At 31.8% G+C, this 23,857-nt stretch overlaps 1 protein-coding gene across 4 annotated transcripts in view; it reads left to right on the top strand.

The window, feature by feature from the left end:
* Window positions 1–22,903, top strand: part of LOC140046202 (C-terminal-binding protein 1-like) — a 72,555-nt gene extending 49,652 nt beyond the window's left edge. For all 4 annotated transcript variants that reach the window (XM_072090762.1, XM_072090761.1, XM_072090764.1 and 1 more), the window contains 5 exons: window positions 5,905–6,068; window positions 15,398–15,542; window positions 16,139–16,345; window positions 17,092–17,216; window positions 18,825–22,903. In XM_072090762.1, coding sequence (XP_071946863.1) covers window positions 5,905–6,068; window positions 15,398–15,542; window positions 16,139–16,345; window positions 17,092–17,216; window positions 18,825–19,478 — 1,295 coding nt within the window. In that variant the 3' untranslated portion in view covers window positions 19,479–22,903. The remainder of the gene's footprint in view (window positions 1–5,904; window positions 6,069–15,397; window positions 15,543–16,138; window positions 16,346–17,091; window positions 17,217–18,824) is intronic.
* Window positions 22,904–23,857: the final 954 nt, after the last annotated feature.

The raw sequence follows: 23,857 nt of genomic DNA on the forward strand, positions 1-23,857 counted from the left end.
TAAAATCGATGGCCTAGGTACTACTACTGTACAACTGTGCCCTCTGAATTTAAAGCTAAGCATAGCTACTTTAGTCCTCCTAAGCAATATGCTACCAATTGTACATTTGTCATCACCAGTGAAGAGCTTATGAAGGCAGGAAACGCCGTTCTGACTGTTTAAAAGCGCAGCGGTAGGCTGAAAGGCGAGCATTAATATAACCCTGGAACAATCACTCTATTCGTACAGGAAACAGGCTTAAGAAACATTCTTGAATAATCATTTAATCAACAGCTGTCTTATTTATTTAGTACATTCATAAAATTATTGTACAAAAATTTAAGTTATCACCTCAAAATCTTGTCCTTGATACTTTGATTATTTTAGATGCTCGTTTAAAATTGTTTGTTCTATGGTAAAATAATTGATTTTTTTTCCTCCAATTTTCTCTCTGAAATTTGAATAATTTATACAGCTGTGTTGGTAACCTTGGGTTTGTTTTATCTTGGAAGACTTTAAAATAATTTATTTAAACATTATTTTAGTTGATAATTGTAATCAATAAAGGCACACTAAATGATAATTGTAAGACATTTGTCATCGCGATTCCTTCTTTGACAAATAATGTAGAATATTTAAATAAATTACAAATAAAAATTGTTGGACTTGAATGATTTTCTTTAATCAATAAGCAGTGTGGAATTTTTACATAATAATACATAGTCTATTCATATCAAAGTTGTAAAAATATTTAAATTTGCATTTCTCAAAATTACATTGTATTATTTTTTATTACATCTATATTATCGACTGATATGAAAACTATATTAAAATTGGCAAAATTAAAATTAAACTTAATAAATATTTGTCTCATCAATATTTAATATGGAAAAGTTGATATTTAGTTAATTCAGAATTAAATTAATTTGTAAGTTTTGATATAAAACTATATTAATAAATTTTAACATATAATTGTCAATAGACAAAAAAATACAAATTTTAATATACAGTATACAGTTGTCAGTTCAGTTGATTATTTACTTAATTTATCATATTAAATATTACATAATAAAATATAGAATTGTATTGGAAACCATTTTAACAATATATTATTATTTTAGGAAACCATTTTAACACTACAATATAGTATTATTCGTAAATATTTAAAATTAGATTCAAACTTAACAGTAACACACAGTTCATTTGTGGTTAAAAATAGATTTATTAACAGTAGTTTTGTAACAACTGATTTACAATACCTTTTGTTCACATGCTTATTGTTAGTTTTGTTGCCATTGTTAGGAGCTTAATGTCTGGTGCCCTAGATTGAGGATAACAATTTCAATATGAAAAAAATGTAATGCATATTTGCCCTAAAGTTCATAGGTCAGAGAACTTTATAATAAAACTATTTTTGAAAGGATTGTTTTATAGAACTATACAATTCAAAGTTACACATTTTTTTATTTTTTTTGTGATAAAGACATGGGAATTATAGAGTAACTATCTAATCTAAACGATACATATATGTTTTTTATACTAATTATTTTGTCCGGTAGTTATTGAATTGATTGAAATTGATTGATTGAAATATATATTTATACTGGGTAACCTCTTCAGTCAAAGACTAGTCTCCCAGAGGGCCCAGTTATGATCAGTGGCTGTGATGTACTAATACACCGGGATAACCCCCTACTCGTCTCGAAAGATGTACTAGGTTCTTTAAAGTGCACACGAGCTAGATGTGTACACTGGACCTACGGTTTATAGACCTTATCCGAGAAGACTCGTTCTACCACCAGAGCCATGTAGTGAGTGAGCCTCGAACCCCTGCCGATGTTATGGCTACGTACGGTATTAATTATGGTTCCACTGTCTTAACCGCTCGGCCACTCGCTCACTCACTCACTCACAGTTATTATATTATTTAGCACTTTTTAAGCAAATTTATATTTTGATTGAAACGAAGAACAGTATGTATTTGTTGGTTTGCACGATACATATACTCTTAATGATCTTTGTATTAAACCCGAACAAGCACGTAAAATTGTATGTGAAATATTTGTTTGTTTTAGCATAAACAAGATTTTATTCGGCATATTTTAATCATACCAGAATTTTATGGCCCGTTTTATCGCATAATCTATGTATACATTATTAATGATGACAAAAAAGTTAAATTATGAATGGTTTGCTGGTTATTACAACAGGGCTTCACCTGCTGGCGTGTGTGCGCCACACACTACAATTAGGAGATTAATATAAAGATAGGAGAGTTCTTTGTGCGAGGTAAAGGAAAAAACAGTGTTATAAAGTAGATTTTCAATGCAGGAATTTGTTACAGGAAGGAAGAATCATTAAGCTGAATGTCGACGGAAGTTAGTTCGGTAGTTAACAGAATTCAGTCCTATGTCATCCTTTCTGAGCGGGGTGTTAATATTGTTCATTTTATTTAACCATTAATAGCAATAGCTCTTCCTGTTTCTCCTGTCGTTGATATCATAAAATGGTGTCCTTATTGGCAGTTTCATTGATTGTTCAATATAATGCTATTGAGAATGAGATAATTTGAGTGAGCTGGCGTGTGATGTTTTTTAACAGTACTTTATTAGTCGTTTAAAACTAGTACCATCGACGACCTCTGTTGGTACAAATTGGGTCACGATGGGTCAAAGTTTTAAACATGATCATTGCTGTGCAGACTAAGAATTTCCTGTATAGCCCAGTCTAGGTTTTTTTTTTCATCGTAATCTAGGCTATATCATCTACTTGAATTTGGAGTTCCTTTTCAAGTAATTAACAGGGCCTGCGTGTGGCATATATTGAATTACCAATTTTTCAAATGAACTGATTTTTTTTTTATTAATAGGCCTAGTTTTTCCTCCATGCATTAATCATTAAACTGCTACTACTCTTTAGTTATAGGTTTATTAGTACATGTATAATGCCATTTAATAGGTATTTTAATAGATTAATTGATTTGATATATTAGTTAATGCTTTTCAACCCAGTTTTATTTGAGCATAGAAATTTTTAAAATTCAAAGGCATTATTTGAGTTCTAAAGCCGAAAATTCAATAACAAAACATTATCCAGTATAATTTAAATAAATTGTACATTTTACGACATATATTTGAACAATATCGAACAATACCTCAGATTCCTTCTAATTATTAAGCACTTTGTGTTCAGATTATATACACAAATTATAAGTCCATTCAAATACTTCTGGAACACAACCAACTTTAAAAGATGTATTGTCCCTCAAAAACATGAAAAATGAAGATTAATAAAAGCACACTTTAAATAGGCCATTTTGTAGTTTTAAAAAACTTAATAATTTCCATAGAAAAAAACTCCCAAAAAATAATATTTTTACTTATAAAATAACATAATAAATGATTAAATTCAACCAAAAACCCATTGGCTGGCAGCCAATTTGACTATTTTCTGCTCTAAATTACAGTTTTTTTTAAAATTGCATATTAAAAAAAAATGTTTAAGAATTATTTTTCATGGGGACAATACATCCTTAATTGGACGATAACCAATATTCAAGTCACTCATCAGTCAGGTTTTTTTTTATATTTTGTTGGTTGACGGCTTAAACAACACCGTCATTGAATAAGCCATGTTTTAATAAAAAGGACATGACTCCACAACTTATATAATTAGTGTTGAGATAAATTATAAATTAAATTTTCCTGGTAGAAAGTGCACTGGTCACCGGTTTATTTTTGGAATTGGGTTAATATTGGCCGTCAAGATCTGGCAATAGTTGACCAAGTTATGACTACCAGATAAAATGATTTCAATATGTATTATCGAGCCTTCTGAGAAATCAATTAGAAATCTGTAGATTACTTAAATTTGATGTTGATTTACTAAATTGTTGACACGATGCATTCAAACTATATATCATTTTATTTTTATTAATTTTTTTGTATAATTTGATAAAAAAAAGCCACCAAAATGAGTAAGAATTAAAATTCATGTATGTAGGCCTATATAACTATTATGTGGTTTTTAGTGCAGTCTTGTTAGAAAGGAAAAACATTTTAAAACATTTTTTAATATAATATACAAAAATATATTTATTTCTAAAAATACCTAGTATTCATTTTTAAATTAAGGTAATTTTTGTATACATTCGTTCACTTTTCTGCAGTTTTTAATGCAATCTTGTCAAAACAAAAATGGGAAAAAAATTTGTTTATATACAAAAAATATATTTATTTTTAAAAATACTAGTATTCATTTTTAAATTTAGGTAATTTTTTTTATACACGTCGTACATTCTTTCAAAATGTGTATTTAAGATATGTATGTGAATGGGCATTAGTATTATTTACAAGACCTACATTTAATCTCCACTCTAAACTCTTAACCAGTCCGTGAATAAATAGATTTGATAATTTTTCGAGTTCTACATTTGCATAACACCTCAAGACCTAAACATCATTAGAATGGGTAGATAGATAACATCCGCTGAGGAGTCCTACATTTGAAGTGTGAAGGAGGGAAGAGCCAAAAGCAAAAAGAGTAACATCTTTATTATCGCGTGTCAAAGTTGATGTCACGATAACTCAAAGTAGATTTTATACATTTATTGATAAAGTTTTTATGCTGATTAAGTTACCTTTGTTCATTATACTTTTTTTAAATTGAATATATTTTCAAAAATGTCCAGTTAATGGATGGAACTTTAATTAGCAATAATTTGGAATATTAGCACAAAAAAAAATAATGAAAATTAAATTGAAATTCCATCTTACTCTTAATATTAAATTATTCTTACAAATTAAAAAAGTATATTTTTGTTTATATCCAATCTTTATGCTCTTTCTCAATAGAATAGTATGTTACAATCTATTGATGTTTTCAACATCTTAATGTTTTTCTTTTCTAACCCAAACAAAGTATTAGTGATAAATACATTTAAAAGATAATTTGACTTCTTCGTAATAACATGAATTCTTGTTTAAACGCTTCTCTTTGATGTACTCTCACGGGAATCCTGATAGCGGTCATGGAGCAACGAAGATCATGATCAAACACATCTGATGCGAAAATGTTCGGGGACAAAATTTAATTTTTATAACTATCTCGATCTTTGGTTTCAACATTTGTTGCTTAATCCGCAGCTCAAACTGAAACTAGCAACATCTAATTAATTAAACCGAAGTCGGTCTTTTAAAACGGCAACCCACTTCTGCGTGACCTCTGTTTGTTGTTTTTTTATTTCCTTCTCGAGCTATAATACTCAACCATTACTTGTTTGGTATTGGAATTAATACGTTAACTTTCTCATCATTGCGTTTAATATCCTGGCTAGAAAGTGTGCGACCATGTGATATGTGTCAGAGATACTAATACGTGGCCATGACTTTTTGAGTCCGGAATCAAGTAGTTTCTCGCGGATGATAGTATAATCTCCCCAGAAGTCGTTGTGCACTTACGTTGAGCAATTGAAGAAATCTTATGTCAATCGAAACAAATCGCCGATTGAAAATGTCTGTAATGGCAACAGTAGTAGAAGTTGAATTAACGCATGTAATGCCATCAATCTGTTGTCAGATACGAGAATTATACTCGAACATACTCGATGAATAATCGCTTCTCTTGACCTCACCGTATCCAAATACTTTTTATATAGGATTTACTAAATGTATGCACGTTTTTAAGTAAATTGCTAACAAAAGTCTTTAGGATTTAAATTCTTGGGAATACTTACCTAATCTTATTGATAAATACTCCTTAAAGATTTAACTTAACTAATGTGTCTGTATGTAAAAATACTCAATCTTGTCATTTTTCTTTATATTTATTTTTTTATGCAATTCATGAAGACTTAATGTTTTTGTAGTTTTTACTCAATCATCTATCTATTAAAAATACTTTTACTGTTTTATTTTTCTTACCTAGGTATACGCCACCCAGGTTCTAATGTCCCCGGATCAAACCCAGTTGGCAGGCCGTTGGTGGCGCTGCTTGATGGCCGCGACTGTAGTATTGAAATGCCCATACTAAAAGATGTTGCTACTGTAGCGTTCTGTGATGCCCAGTCTACACATGAAATTCACGAGAAGGTCAGTTTTAAAATAGCTTTTTTAATTTTTTTAATGTCACAATAAATATATAAGAATTTTTTAGAGATACCTTTTTCACAAACAATAAATAATATGGTCTACATAAAGAAAATCTCTTGAAAGTCTTGAAGTGGAGTTTCAAGCAACAAAGCAGAGCGCCCATCAACAGCAAATAGGGAGTTTTCGATTTGCGACGATCTGCAGCCTAGAAACTGGTTCATTCATTGGGATGCGCTTCACTCAACTCCTGGTGGATTTATATGTCCAAAATTTGCGTAGGTCATCTTAATTAACTGGAGAAGTAGAAAATGACAATTTAAAATAAAAAATGTAATACTAAATTCTGAAATGTAAAGTACCACAAAACATTTATGCTTTTTTAATAATTAAGAATTTTTTTAATATATAACATTTATTACAGAAAATATACCAAAGTTTATTAAATCAATAAATGAATTTTTCAAAATTAATTTACATATTCTAGTCACATTGACTTTTTTTCATGGAAAGACAATGATGCTTTGTTCAATTCTCAGACAGGTGAACAATTTACATAGCACAAAATAAAAATAATAATTTATCGTGCAACTAGACAAGGGAATATACTCACAGATGGTTGGAGTCACATCAAACAAGATTGCTATAAGGCAAAAATGGACAATACCATTGGTAACAGTGATGAATTAGTTGCGAAGGGGAAACATATTAATGAAGCAACCCATTCTTACAATAATTACACCCTATAAACGTAATTCCAGCCTTGATAATCTCACATAGCTACTTTGCATAAATTTGTTGAATAATAGTTACCGTTTTTTCCCCCTGAATACTTGAGTGAAGGTGTCATGTCGTTGTTTTATACTTATCGCCCCCTTCTGAGACTAGTCACCTCGGTAACGACATGATTGACAGTTGTACCAGAGGGAGAAAGTGCCTAGCCTTGAATCAGCTAGTTGTCGTAATGAAAATACATTTTTCCACGAACAAATCATATTAACCGTTTCTTCAATTTTGCATATATATTTTTTAATGTGATGGATTTAAGACGTTTGTTGGTGTTTAAAAAATAATTAAATACATTGACCGTATAACCAAGGTATTAACTAAGAATAGCCATTTTGCAAATGAATAAATTGGTAGTTGTTTAATTATTTGATATTTTACTTACTGTTCATAAATTGAAACATCACATTTCAGTTGGTAAATTTTATTTAACGTTAAACTTTCTCTCCTTTTTGTTATTCTTTCATAACAAATCTATGAAAAAGAAAAACTGCTAAGTAAACTTATACTAGTTTCCGAAAATTCCAATCAAGATTATCATTTCTTAATATAACCAGTGCAAAAACTTACAAGTAGTAATAGTATCGGCTTACATAATATTCTACTTGGCCTAGCGAAATTCAATTAGAATTAAAATAAAATGTTCGAAAAAACGACATGTTATTCTTATTGAAACTGTCAGAGGCAGAAAATAATCAAATTTAGATTAGTTAAGTATACACATCACGATTTGCGATATTACATTTTACCGATGTCCTTGAGAAATAATTTATACATGTTGTAATAATTCATACTATCATTGAATTGTGTTTGGATTATATTCAAATTCGATGTTCTCAATGAGATCCTTGTACGTTGGTTCACTTGCACTCGGTCATGTTTGCGGAGGTAGTTAAGATAGTTTTAATAATAAATGGTAAACTATATTGCAAGGCTATCTGGATTTTGTTTGCCAAACTTGCGTTTATATTGAAAACAAAGATCTTATTATCTGTATATATATAATTCTTTACGTTAAATCATTCGTGAATACGTAAGTGTGCGACATTTCGTTTCATGAATGGTTTAACGCAAACAATTATATACAGATAATTAATACAAAACCAGACGAAAACTTATAATATCTTATCTTTATATATGTTATATATTTTTGTTGTTTGAATTATAAACCAATCATAATTATTTGGTTAATAAATTAAAATTTATAAAGCTCTGTCTACTCTATCGCACACTATGTGACAAAAAAATGTGATGTGCCCATATATGGACATGATCATGTCATATCACTACCATATTTGAGCATATTACTACCATATTTGAGCATATTACTATCATATATATGGGCAATTTGATAGGGTACAGTAGATAGAACTTTAGACAAATCAAAAAAAATTCTTTTAAACCCTATGAATAAGGGTGAAGAAAAAATGGAGGGTTGTAAGAAAATGTATGCCAGCACTGAAAACCATGGAAGTTTAAAAATATTTTTCATCCAAAAGTAGCATATTCAAAACATTTCATTTGCATTACATCCATACATATGATAATAAAATATTGAAGTTATACCAAAATAATATTAAAATAGTAATTACATTTCTAGTTTAGTTTTTTTCCTACAGTAACATCTTACTTTATTTGAATTATGTCGTAATTCTCATTTCTAAGTAGAATCAACCGAGTGGTGTAGGTGACAAATTTAAATGCGGATCAAACAAACTGTTAATACTCCATCTAGAATGTACTAGGTTTAGGATATAGGATAAATTATTATTCACTGGTGGCTATTTGAAAAATTACAAATTTGCTTGCTACTATGGATATAAAATAAAATCTGGGTTAAGGTAAAAAGAAAAATCAGGAAGTCAATTCAATTTTGTGATATGATTTAAAATGTTGGTTATTTAATACTAAACAGAAAATCTGGGCCAAGTTAAGATGTACAGTAGGCAAGTAGTCAATTTCTGTGTTCTTTATATTTATTGTCTTTATTAACCCCTGCCGCCATTCCTACATATTAGAGGAAGGAAACGTTTCATATTGGGCAAATTAAAAGGCCGGAAACCTTTGAAGGTCATATTGTGTGTGTGTATGCTACCACCTTTGTGGTAGTTTCCTGAGGGTAGGGATAAGAGTCGAGATGGTTGTGATTGTGATTCACATATTGCAATGCATTCAAATGAATAGAAAGATGAGAGTACTGTTAGCTATAAAGCTCTGTCTACACTATTAAACTAGTTTGACAAAAATAATGTGACGTACCTATATATTGTAGTAATATCCCCAAATATGGTAATGATATGACATCATCATGTCCATATATAGACACATCACATTTTTTTCACATAAATTTGATAGTGTAGACAGAGCATTATAAATGTAAGAGAACCAGCCTAAAATGTCTGGTTTTCCAGAAAGTCTCTTGTCACTAACTGCTATTTCAATCATAGAACAATAATGTTTTTTGTTTGTTTTTTTTAGTATTCTTTAGGAGTTATAACTGTGTTAGATACCAATGGCAACATTTTACAGTTTTTATTATAATATCATAGTTATAATATAAGCAAAATGAAACTCATTTAGCATTCGCATCATACTTTATGCATTTATGTATACTACCACCACTAATAGAAACCAAGTATACAGTATTATTGTGAGCATGTGTGGTGCAGTGTGTTGGACGCTGGACTACTGATCGTGAGATCGAGGTTCGAATCCAACTCTCGCCGCATTACTTGTATCCTTAGACAAGATACTTTACTTACGTTTGCCTCTCTCCACCCAGGTGTATAAATGGGAGTATGTTTCCATACGTGTTTGGTCCAAAAAATGACTGGGGTAATAATGTGTCAGCGCATTGAGAGCTTGCTTATATGCGCTATATAAGAATGAACTATTATTATTATTATTCTAAACATGGCTTCATTTGTGCACATAAATCACAGTATTTTATTCATTTAAAAGAAGTCTTTTGTGACTATTAATTATGTAGCACCAGTGTGATATATATAATCATATTATGCTATTAGTCATGTAATGGCCTTCACCCTTTATAAATGTCTACACTTTTCTTTGTTGGTGTGCCATTGTAGAAATACTTATTGATTCTGTACAAAATATGTACTACACAATTCCTAAGGCATGGAGCAGTTTCTTGGATTGTTAATTTTACTTTGATAGCAATTAATATGATGATATGAATATTAAAAATCAATTAGAAATCAGTATCATAGTTATAATTATATCTTCATCATTGTCAAGATGATCATCACTATCATTGTGTAAACCAATTCTGGCAGCCATTAATTAAAATTTTAAAAACATAAATGCAATCGGCACTGAATTGATCCACGGTAATTATAATATCACATATTAAATTGTCTATTCTTTAATTGCTCTGATGTCTTATCATTCTTGTCTGGGTAATCTTAATTATCGGGGAGAAAAAACATTTTTTAGTATAAACTATTCTTCTTTTCTCTCAATAATTATTAGAAAGTTGTTTTCATAATAACAATAAATTATGAAAAGGGTGTTTTGAATTACTGAAATAAATAATTTAAAAATTTGCTTCACACATTAACATGTGTGAATCTATGTTGAAATAGTAATGAAGCACTGATACTGAGCTGTTTGTAGGATTGTGTAGAAGAATTCCTTTGTTGAATTTTATTGTTGGTTTTAGTGTTACATTAGGTCGCATTGCCGTAGGCTAGGACAGATTAAATATGGTTGTTGCATTATTTGCTTATTTAAAATCAAACTGCTGTTTGCAGCAATTTTAACGCCTTATATTAAAAGCGATAGTTTTTCGAATAAGTACAGAAAAAAAATATAGAGCTTAATAAATTAACCTTTGTAATATTTGTATATATATTTAATATTTGTATTAAATATACTGACTGACAAATAAGTTTAAACATGGTTAAAAAGAAAATCCAGTATTTAAAAATGTGTTTTACTAACGAAATATAGAACAAACATCATAGATGTATTAATAATAACAGTACACATAATAGGTTAACAGTTTAAAATGAATCTCTGACACACGTGGCTGTGTTTTCGGAAACTTGGACTAGTCGGTACTTTGTCGGCACAACGGCGTCATCTTAACATTTCTCGGCATTTTGAAGTGGCGTATAAAATCAAGACGAGCTTTTCACGTTCATCAACCTGTACGTCGTAATCCTACATGTACTTTGCTAGTAAATCGTTGTGATTCTACTTGCAACGCTAATAGTCATTTAGTGTCAGCTCTATTTTGACTTTGCAATGTCCACATTGGTGATGAGGCCATGAACCAGCGTCTTATTAGTTTTTCTTTAATATCTCGCTTGTTTTTTCTCATTTTGTTTTTGTCTTTGATAAGCACTTTAAAGATGATTATTTTAATGTGCACATTATTGTACATTATTACACAGTCAGAGGATGTCGTCTTCAAAAGACAAAATATTTTACAATATAAATAATGATTATGTTAGTTTTTGTATTAATATTCAGTTGCTAATCCTTAAATCAATAGTATTAATATTGATAGTAATTAAAGTGGATATTAATTATATTACATTGGCTTGAATTGATAGTCGTAATTAATACCATGTAATTTGATTGGAATTTTAATATTTAATTAAAGTAGTAGTATATAAATAGATATATAAATTAAATATTTCAATGTTTAATCAAAAATTAGTAAAATGTGATTTAGACAAAATTGTTGTATAGACAGTGTAACCTTAGATTTAACAACATACATTTTTATTTATTTTTAGACTTTTTTTAATTGTTTGTTGTCATCACTTAAACAATTATATGGTTTAATTAATCAATTTAATTAATATAATTTTTCAATTTAAATTTAAGTAAATATAATTATAGTCTTTTATTTATTTATTTTTTTTTTTCTATCTACATGTATATGGTCACATCAATGTGTCTATTAGTTCACACATAGTGTTTCCATTCATTTATATTTGACTTACAAATTTTCATCTTTATTGCACGATGATAGACATAATAATATCTGTAAACTGACGAGATAATGAAATTCAGGAATATTAAAGACATGGGTAGATGATTTGCACAGCTCGTTAATTCGATGCGCCACGGACCACTGTCGTAATGCCATATGCTCCACCATGTTACGTTACCAGTTTGATACTCAACAATAGCTCATACCACAATGCAGTTCACGTCGACTAAGCTGAGCACACACAGAGTTAGTCACCGAAACGAAGACATCATCATCATGATCGTTCAACGAAACACACGATGATCATCAGTGATCGTGATTTATTACATTCGTGTTCAGTAGCATCTAGCTTCCAATCTATCATTTGTTCAATTCGTAATACCATGCATTGTCCTACACACTTGTGTAGTACTTGAATATTAAAGCCACATATTTAATATAGCATTAAATATTAGAATTGAACAGACATAAAAAAATGATTTTATGATAGTTCTTTTATTTGTTTTTTTATTATTTATACGATACGTTCATTTAGAATAGAAATACAGTAGTATACTTGTATGACTAACGTACGCAATAATATAGTCATCTGTATTGTAATGGTATACTACACTAAGAAGCTAAGCAGTCTATTCACTGTTGTTCATTATCTGTTGGAAGCAGGGCATAAGATATGTAAAATAATATTTACGCAGAGCAGAAGTGGTTGAATTTATGGGTCATTTATAAATTGCTTGACTTTATGGCATTGCTGAGACTAGAAAAATGATAATAAAATCATGGCAATTGGCATTATTTGCAAGATGATATTCTCAAGTCAAATACTAAACAAAGGAGACTAATTTCTGTACTGTAATTATATTTGGAGAAAAATGTAGGAGATATTTTTAAAGAGAATATTATGATGCTGGATACAGAAAATAAAAAGTCTGGCAGTTTTTTTACAATTGTTAGAATTATCTGTTGAAAAATTGATAACATTTTAAATACATCTACTGGTATATACTAATTATTGTTATATTACCAAAAAATGAACAAGGGCCAAAATATATGTTTTAACACTTCAGTCAACCCATATTAAAGGCCCACATTTGGGGTAAATTCAGGTATAATCATAGGGACAGATCCAAGGGAAGGACCCAGCCGGCCCGGGCCTCCCTCCCTCCCCCTACATTTTGCAAATTGTAAATGCAAAAGGTAGGACATCAAATTAAGCTCAGCCTTCATTCCCAACCGCCCTCTTCCCCATTTTTCTAAATCCTGGATCCACAACTGAATTAATACATAATATTAATATCTACAACTTGAAAATGAGTTCCATAGTTTAACAACCATTTTGATTTGGTTTTAAATTGCAAAATGAAATAAAAAAAGGGTAATTAAAGGAAGGAAGTCTAACAGTTGGTATTAAATCTTTAGTTGATGTTTGTTGTCATGAAATTAGTTCCTGTAATAACAAGTACATTGTTTGTTAATTCTCATGGGTGTTTAAGGAACTGTAACAAATTCCATTATTGGTATCTATTGTTTCTGGAACAAAGGTTGTAATATTATGTGATAATATTATTAGTTCATTCTTATATAGTACAAAAAAGCAAGCTCTCAATTCACTGCACATTATTAACTCGGCCATTTTTTGGGATCAAACATGTATGAAAACATTCTCCTGAATCGGCGCAAAGATGTGTCTTCATCTAACTGGGTACCCATTTATACACCTTGGTTGAGAGAGGCAAACATAAGTGTCTTGCTTAAAAGGTACAAGCAATTCGACGTGAGTTGGATTCAAATCATGATCATTAATCCAACACACTTTGCCAACACGCCCTTGTGGTGTATATTATTACAGTTTTTGTTTGTTTGTTTGTAGTTAAGTGTGTTCTTTTATTTTTTGAGAGAGAGACTGAGATATTTATATATATATACCCTTGCACTGATGAAGGGCTAGTGTTGCCCGAAAGCTCTGCTAACTTTTCTGGCTGTTTACTTTATTGTTTTGATTTAGCTTTTCGCTTTTTTTTTTTTGTATCTCCATTGAGATCCAGCCACTGTTACCCACAGCATTGTCATTTTTTCAGTAATTTGCCTTTGGATTTATATATACCCAGTGGGATATAGCTTGGGTGACAGGCTTCCCTAAAATGACAAACTACTTTTTGATTTCTGTTTTTCACCAATTTTACTAGTAATATTATGTCGGCACTCGTCCCATACTAACAAAATTGTGAATCTGCTACTGTATCCACACCAAATTTCTTATAGTGCTCCAGCTAGATGGTACACTAAACCTCCAGTGTACTGCAGTACATATAGCATACAAGTATAGCAAATACATAAGAGAGGAAGGTAGAGAAACAGTACATACAGTCATGACAACAATTTATCCATGTCATTTAAAAAATTGTATCGTTTTATAATATATGTGCATTTCTATTCAGCTTAAACATTTTCTAATTTGCATGATATCCATTGCTAACTACATTGATTTTTTTCAAAGTATTATTTGTCTCTAGTCTTGGTCTTATCTCTAATATCTACTGCTTAAAATTAAAAGAATGTCATTATTCTCAATAGGCTATTTCAAATGCCAAACCTTTATCAGATTATTGAATCATATATCAAATAATATGTAAATTTAATATGGATCTTTTTCCTTTCCCTCAGGTTTTATCTTTATTTCAAGGTTAATCAATATATTTTTTTTTTCTCCTCTCAAAAACTTACTTTGATAAGACTTTTAAATATGTCAGAGTTACAGTGTTGTATTTTAATAGGTTGCTTTATTGCGTGGGTAAAGAAATGAATTTCTAACTAAGATTAACTGTATTGAGAATAAACATAGGGGGTCTGGATAGAAACCTATATTTTACACTACATTTCAACATAATTGCTAATTGATTTTCCATTAATTACCTGAATGTTAGCAAAAGGTTATATTGAAACATTGAACTATGGTATATTTTTTATGAATGACAAAAGATTGTACACTATGAAAATGTATACATAAACCTGTATGGATATGTTAACAATACCATTGTGTGTAACATATGATTGATGTGTAAGGAATTATTAATCAAACTACATGTATAAATTGGTATTCATTGTGCATTTTTGTCAAATCATTATATTTCTTAGAATTATTATTTGCTTGCAAATTTCATGATTTAAATTTTATGGTTTTGTTACTGTAAAGTACCTTATTTGAATGAGAATTACTATTAATGATCTCATTATCTGCAAACCACTTCAACATTAATTTAAGAACACAAACAGAGTTAATTATATATTTGACATATCAAGGTTGTTATATATAAATTTAGATGTAATGAGAGAAATTTTTCTTTATTTTACCTAGGCAATCGACAATACGTAAATAAAAACAAATGATGTCTAACACACATTCTTACAATCATAAGTACATTTTGATGTTCGTTTTATATGAATTACCAAAAAATGGTAACTCTGCCTCAACAGCTCGGAGATAATTATATAATTAATAATATATTTATATAATTAATAATATAATTATATAATAATAATAATTTTATATATAATTTATAATTTGTTTTGTTCATTTCAGGTTTTAAATGAAGCCGTGGGGGCGCTATTGTACCACTCCATTACATTAACCAGAGAAGATCTGGAAAAATTCAAAGCCTTGCGAGTTATAGTACGCATCGGCTCCGGCTACGATAATATTGATATTAAAGCCGCTGGAGATCTAGGTAGGTTTAGCCGAGGTTGTGAAACTTGTTGTTTTTGCATAACGACTCCGAATTCAAAAAGGACAGAAATATCGACGACAGAATTTCATTGAGAAAAGTAAACAATACAAATACTTGAAAAGATGAACTGGATAACTAGTTAATGCGATTAAGTAGTACATAAATGATTGATATTGACCTTTTTATTGGATAGAATATTCAAACAAATTGTTGTAACACAATCACCTCATGCATTGACACTGTCGGTTGCTTAAAAGTTTATTAATTTCTATATAGTACTAGTAGGGTAGCATCTCTAAAAATATTGTTAAACCTGCTGCCTCTTGTTCTAGTTATTTAGAACCAAGACATGGGTCTGTTTTATGAAATATATTGCTGTTTATTATGTTTACCCTTTCTTTTGTTGATTAAATCCTTGTCTAAATTTGACTTATATAACCCCATGACCTTTTTATTCAGTAGCAACCTGCAACTGTCGACATAATACATTAAATAACAAATTAATTATTTTTAAGTTATTTGCAAAACAACAGTAGACCTTAAATTTGTATGCTTAAATTTTTTATTTTACCGATTTAAAATGTCGCTTCTTGTAGGTATTGCTGTCTGCAATGTACCAGGCTACAGTGTGGAAGAGACGGCTGATTCCACCCTCTGTATGATACTTAATATATACAGACGGACATTCTGGATGGCCGATATGCTAAAACAAGGTAAAAAGCTAGGAGGTGTTGAACAAATCCGCGAGTCTGCTGTCGGAGCAACGAGAATAAGAGGCGAGACCCTTGGAATCATTGGGCTAGGTATGTATATTTTTGCAACTAAAAAATCTGGTACTAGAATTACAGGTACTACGACTTGAAGGCACCAAGTTACAGTTAGCCAGCCAGCCAGCTTAACCAAAACACCCTGAATTTCTTTAAATGCTTTTATAGATTTAAACATATTTGGACCTCAACCTCGTTTAGAGTATGTGAACCCATTAAGCTGCAGGAAATTATACTATATAACTCACAATAACATCTTTATTGTCAAAATAATAAGATCAATAAGATTATAATTAGAAGATTTTTTAAAGTACCATGGGGAGATGGTAATACGTATAAATAAAACAGATAACAAGATATATTGTCCCCTGAAAATATTTTATTGAATATGCTATTTTAATGACCAAAAATTATAGAAAAAATGCAATTTAAACCAAAGAAATACTATTATACTATATTGTCTATCTGTCTATTTTTTTTGGTTTTTTTTTACAAAAGTGAATAACTTTATTAAAACTACAAAATGGCCTATTTAAAGTCTGATTTATTAATCTTCATTTTTCATGTTTTTGAGGGACAATACATCATTAACATTGTACTAATATTTAGTGAGCTGTTTTCATAAAATAATAAGTTTGCTATTCATATAGCCATGAACAATTCAATAAGGTTAGGAAGTTTACGTTTTATATGAACCATACTTCATAATGCATGAATGAATTTAATCATCCATTTCGTTAACATGATTACCTAAATATGTTTTTTTTCTTTGGTGCAACCAGGTCGTGTTGGCACTGCAGTAGCCCAACGTGCAAGGGTATTTGGTTTTAATGTGTTGTTTTATGACCCGTATCTAGCAGATGGTATTGAGAAATCTCTTGGTTTAACTAGAGTCTACACCCTACAGGTTGGTATACTTTATTCATATGTACTTTCATCAATAATAATCATAATAATACCACATTTCTATAGCGCCCTTTTCATGAGTAATCGTGCTCAAAGGGGCGCTTTACATAGCATTATTACCACTGTCATTTTTTGGATCAAACATGTATGGAAACACGCTCCCATTATGCAGCGAGTAATCAGCGCAAAGTTTTGTCTTGATCTAACCAGGTACCCATTTATACACCTGGGTGGAGAGAGGCAAATGTAAGTAAAGGGTCTTGCCTAAGGATACAAGCAATGTGGCGAGAGTTGGATTCGAACCACAATTTTACAATCGGTAATCCAGCATCCAACACACTGCACCACACAACCTTACAAGTCAGTCAATCATTCTCCTAGTTCCAATGACTCACTCAATACTACCTCTCCACTTTTCTTTATTATTTACTTCCAATTTAAATACACTATGTCATATGGTTTCTTGACTTTTCTGTTAAGCTTGGTTCCCACGAGAACGTAACGCAAGGACGTAAACGCAACGCAAGGGTTTTAACCAATGACAAGCGAAGTTATAGACAGTTAGCAATCACAAGCGAATAAGCCATCGCTTGTGATTGGTCAATTCACTTGCGTTGCGTTACGTCCTTGCGTCGCTAGTGGGAACCACGCTTTAGGGCTTATAATTCCACATTATAGACACAGGCACTTTATACAGCTATAAATGGGCACCAGAATAACCGGTCTTGGTTGAGTGAGTGGCCGAGCGGTTAAGACAGTGGAACCATAATTACGTAGCCATAACATCGGCAGGGGTTCGAGGCTCACTCACTCCATGGTTCTGGTGGTAGAACGAGTCTTCTCGGATAAGGACTATAAACCGTAGGTCCAGTGTACACATCTAGCTCGTGTGCACTTTAAAGAACCTAGTACATCTTTCGAGATGAGTAGGGGGTTACCCCGGTGTATTAGTACATCACAGCCACTGATCATAACTGGGTCCTCTGGGAGACTAGTATTTGACTGAAGAGGTTACCCAGTATAAATATATATTTCAATCAATCAATTTCAATCAATTCAATAACTACCGGAAATAAATAATTAGTATAAAAAACATATATGTATCGTTCAGATTAGATAGTTACTCTATAATTCCCATGTCTTTATCAAAAATTAAAAAAAAATTTTTTTTTTATAACTTTGAATTGTATAGTTCTATAAAACAATCCTCCACACAGCAAACCCAGTTTCAAAAATAGTTTTATTATAAAGTTCTCTGACCTGTGGTATTAGAGGCAAATATGCATTACATACATAGCTCGTGTGCACTTTAAAGAACCTAGTACATCTTTCGAGACGAGTAGGGGGTTACCCCGGTGTATTAGTACATCACAGCCACTGATCACCAACTGGGCCCTCTGAGAGACCAGTCTTTGACTGAAGAAGTTACCCAGTATAAATATATATTTCAATATTGGACATTTAATGTTACATTTAGAAAAGTACACAACAGTAAACTTTGGGTTAAACTTGCGGACCTTAGTCTTGGTTGAGCATTAACTTATTTATAAGCTTTTAAGTAAGTATGTATATTGTTCATCACGTCTAACTTTTTCCCTTTTTTTTTAAGGATTTGTTATTCCAGAGTGATTGTGTAACATTACATTGTTCACTAAACGAGCATAATCATCATTTAATAAACGAGTTCACCATTAAACAGATGCGTCAAGGAGCGTTCCTTGTGAACACATCCAGAGGGGGACTGATAGATGAAAATGCCCTTGCTGCTGCACTCAAAGAAGGCAGGATTCGTGCCGCTGCTCTTGACGTACATGAGAACGAGCCGTTTAGTTTCCAGACCGGTCCGTTGAAAGATGCTCCTAATCTGATATGTACCCCGCACTGTTCTTGGTACAGCGAACAGAGCAGCACAGAAGTGAGAGAAAGCGCTGCTGGTGAAGTTCGTAGAGGTATTACTGGCCGTCTTCCACACAGTTTGCGTAATTGTATTAATAAGGAGTATATACACACGCAAGGTAGCGGCGCTCCTTGGCCCGAACCACCGCATCCCGAATTGAACGGATCCGCCGTGCCTGCATATTCTCGCTTTACTCCAGCTCCTGTATTAATGCAGCCTGCAGCTCCGCCATCTCAGCCACCGCCCCAACAAGTCGAGAACCACGGGGTTGTACCCGGCGCGTTGAGCGCTGTAGTACCAATGACAATACACTCGGACCAAGCCATAAACGCTGTTAATGCCAAAATCGAAACTGGCGAACAGTAACGTTAAATGAATGATTAGTGATGAATCGCAAACGTGATTAAAAATTTTCACCAGTTGTTTGGTCAGCTGATTTCTGCATCGTACAATGCGCTGTTCTCTCTCATCCCTCCTTTTAGATACCTTGACGTGTAGTAAGGCACATTATGGATAGACCCTGCCAGGGTCTTTCTGCTTGGCATAAAAACAAATGATTGTTTGATTTCTTGAGCATGCCGACAAATAGGCATGTGGACAGACAGTTGTGTAAATACGCAATTTTTGTTGACAATAAGTTATTGATAAAGAACTAATATTAGCGGAGTGATAAAAGATTGATTTTTATATTTGTTTGCCACCGGGGACTACTACGTTAAAAGGAAGAATTACAGAAACAACTCTATTTGTTTGTCGGAAGGGAAGATGAAGGGGCAAAAGATATTTGTATTAAGAAGACCGATGATGCATAGATTTTTCGGGATGGTTATTTGTGGTGATTTTGGTGCTGACTGATGTTGAACGCAGCATGTGGCTAGGAGAGAGAGGTTTAGGAGCGACTTCTTGCAAAGTCGATGAGAATTCCAGATGTAGAGTAGTCATGCTTCTATAGATAAGCAAAAATGTTTAGATGTTTTTAGGAAGACCAGTTAGCAAAAACCACAAGAGTTAGTTTGCTCTTCCGGTTACCAAATAAAGATTTGGTTTGTAAACGAAAGTGCTCAAAATATCAATAGTGTGAAATAGATGTTTCAGGTATGATTCAAAATACATGGCTCCTATTGATGCCATGCTTGTATTTCACCGTGCTTTAAATCAGTTTTAACTAAACAAAAACAAATAAAAATTCCATCGTGTTTACCATTCATGATATCATGTGAAGAGAAAATGATTTCAAGAGTTTCGGGTAATACAATTTTGGGCTTACATACCAGATTCTGCTGTGCATGGCAGAATTTTAAAACCCCACAACTTAAATTGGTTTGCCCTGTATCAATCGATAGGGTAACATATTGTATATGACCTGACCCCTTGATTCAATAATAATAAATAAAATGTTAATGTTATGCTATTGCATCATGTGTAAATAATTTGTTGACTGGATACCATGCTTTAAAATTGTTGTGTGAATTTAATACTCTTCCAGTATCCAGTAAACTTCTTACTAATTCAATTAAAATTTCATTTCAAATATGGATATTTATCAAAATTTGTTCCAATGACTGTCCCTTCAAATGTACGTAGGAAATTTTACAAGATCAAGATTTAATGTTTTATTATCACTATTCAGTGGTTGAGAATTTATTCTTGCCCAGGAAAGTTTTTTTATTGTATATATTAAACAACACACTGTTTTGTTATTGAAATATGTTGAAGCTTGTTTTCACCATATCAAACTCATTGTTTAGTTTGAAAAGGTAGGCATACATAATTACGACATACATTTGTCTGACAAGCATGTAGGTAGGGATGATAATGTAGACTGTATTTAATATATACAGCTCTACTTTTGTGGTTTTTAAATATTCAACCAATCAGAGCACAGAGATTTTGCAGACAATACTGTAAAACCATTCAAGATCAGATACATTGAGCATGGCCTGGATCATTATTATTTACTAATTATTTCACGAAAATCATTGTTTTATGGAATATATTTGGCAATCATGCTCTACAAAAATAAAAGCTTAAAGACAAATCAGTTGGTGCCAAACTGGGGAGCAAAAGGTATGTTTATAAAGCTAGGCCTAAACTATATCAAATTGATCTAGGCCTAGGCCTAAGCTAGGCCTAGCTAAATTAATGAAGGGGACTTGGAGGCTGTTTGACCTGCCTGATAAATGTATATATGTGGTAATTTCTCATAGTGTATGCCTGCCTACAGATTTTCTTAGATTCAAAATACAGTCAAGCCAATTAAATCAATGGTTTCAATAGATCAATATGTACATTATTTCAACACAGGTATTTAAAGGATAAAGATTGCATGAAGGCTAATGCGTTTTTTACCTGTTTGTTTCACTGCATGCTAATAGTATAAACATCTTATGTATGAAATTATTTATAGCTACCTCAGAGGAACACGTAAATGTTTTAAATAGCCGAAGTATAAGCAGATGGTATATAAATGGGATTATATTCTTAAATGAGCTGGGCTCTGTTCTAACTGTTTTTATACCTGGACTGAAATGTTTCAAAGGGTTTAATTGCGATGTAGCGGGGGAAGGAAGAAGAAGTAGTGGTATGAGTTGGGTTTGAAAGTTGGAACAGCCTCAAAATTACATTTCAAAATTGTCCAAAACTTATGCATTCTTATTAAATGTAGTATTTTGTTTATTAAAATCTTGTAGTAATTATTTTTCCATGTTTTGTTCAAGAAGATACCAAAACTAATTTGTGTAAGCTAACAAGTTCTTCCAGAAGGGGTATTATATTAATTTTCGATTTGTTGTCATCTCCCAAATAATGTAACATGATTGTATCTTTGTAATAATGTCAATATAGATATCATACCAAACTGTGACAAATAATTCAGCTGTTAAGTAAACATAGAAAGTCTTTTCGTTGCTAACTGTAGATTGTACAGTTTAATTGCATGTTCATAAAATATGTTTATATTTATTATACACGCCCTAAATTTGGATGATCTGCAATCGTATTGGTATTCTACGTCTACCAAACAATGGTGTATCCGAAGTTAATTATATCGTAAAAACAATAATTTAAGTACATATGCAAAAATGTTTGTTTTATGATTGGAAGTATATATTTCACAATATATGGAATATTGTGGCCAAAATCTATTCTATATTGTTTTATCAATTTACTTTGTTTACAAAGAAGTAAATGCTGGATTTCTGGGATTGTATATTCACCATTTTTCTACAAATATATTCATTACCTTGTTTAATGATGTTTGTATTTGTATTCCAGTTGTGTGGGGAAAAAACCGTTTAAAATGCCTTATGTTAATTGTAAAATTTGCGCGACTTCAAACACCCTTCTCCCGTAATTGTGTAGTTTAGAAAATATGTTTGTAAAATGAAAAACAAAAAGACAAAAAAATACAGAATTAAAGCATAGTATGTCAAAATTGTGATCTTTGTAAAGAATTTTGAAATTGTTGATTGGAGCAAATATTCTGGAGGTCCAATCTTTGTTCTTTTATTTTACTCCCTTACCCCCCTCCCTCATAATTTGTCATAGGTAACCAAATTAATATTAATTTTGTATTACTGTTTTCTGTTGTCTTAATTAAGGGGTTTGATTTAAGTAGCCTACTATTAACTGTTGAGTTACAAAACCCTTTGATTATTTTTATCTTTTTTATTTTCTACCATGTTTGCAGTAGTTTCTGTACAACAGGTTAATTTTAGTAGCAAGTAGATGAACTAGGTATGATGTTGACACTTTGTAGGTTTTTCAATAAAGCTTCCAAAAATGGTGTTAAAATGTGTACATTGTGTTTCTGAACATATTAAAGTCCCCTATTCAATATTTGGACTCTTTCATGATGTAGTGTAACCCAGTGGCGTAACAGCTATGAGCATTCACTGGCTAAACCCAGGGGCCCCGGAGCTTATGTCGGCCCATGAGCAGTGCCCAGAGGCTAAAACGGCAGAGGTCTCCAGCGTTGGAATTTGGAAGGCCACTTAGGTTTCCTAAACCAGGGGCATCAGGCCTCTTGCATTATGCCACCGACCTTTCATGAAGCAAAATATTTATTTTTTTATTTTTTGTTTGTCTTTAGGCTTTACCAATAGTAAATTAATCCCTGTCCTGTCAGATAAGTGGTAATCCATGATACAGTTGATATTTTGGGAACTAATTCACCGGATTAACCTCCCTACTCGTCTCGAATGATGAACTGGGTTCTTATAAAGTGTACACTGGACCTACCAGTTTATAGTTCTTTATGTTTCACCATCAAAACTAGGAGAGTGTCTGCCTTGAACCTACATTAATGTTGTTGGATATTCCGCCTTATTTTAGTAAAAAAACTACCTTCATATACAAAAGATTGTATTGTATCCCCATTGTAAGACACTGGATAGGTCCCCTATTCACAGGACTCTTTCATGAATGTAGGTTTTCAACAACAAAATAGAATAGATATGTAGAGATTATAAGAAGGCACTAAACTTGTACACAAACAAAATCAATCAATCAATCGTTCGATTTATATAGCGCCATTCCAACATTCATTGCTCATGGCGCTGTAAAAAAAAATCAGAAAAGGTGAGTTTTGAGTAGTGACTTAAAGTGACTCAATAATGATGTGTGTTTAATGTTCAAGGGTAGGTGGTTCCAGAGCCTAGGTCCAGCAACACTGAAAGTCCGATCTCCCCAACTATGTTTGCTCCTTGGAATGTCCAGTAGCACCTGATGACTAGATCTTAGTTCTC

This window comes from Antedon mediterranea, chromosome 4 (assembly GCF_964355755.1).
Source record: "Antedon mediterranea chromosome 4, ecAntMedi1.1, whole genome shotgun sequence".
Taxonomy (NCBI): Eukaryota; Metazoa; Echinodermata; class Crinoidea; order Comatulida; family Antedonidae; genus Antedon; species Antedon mediterranea.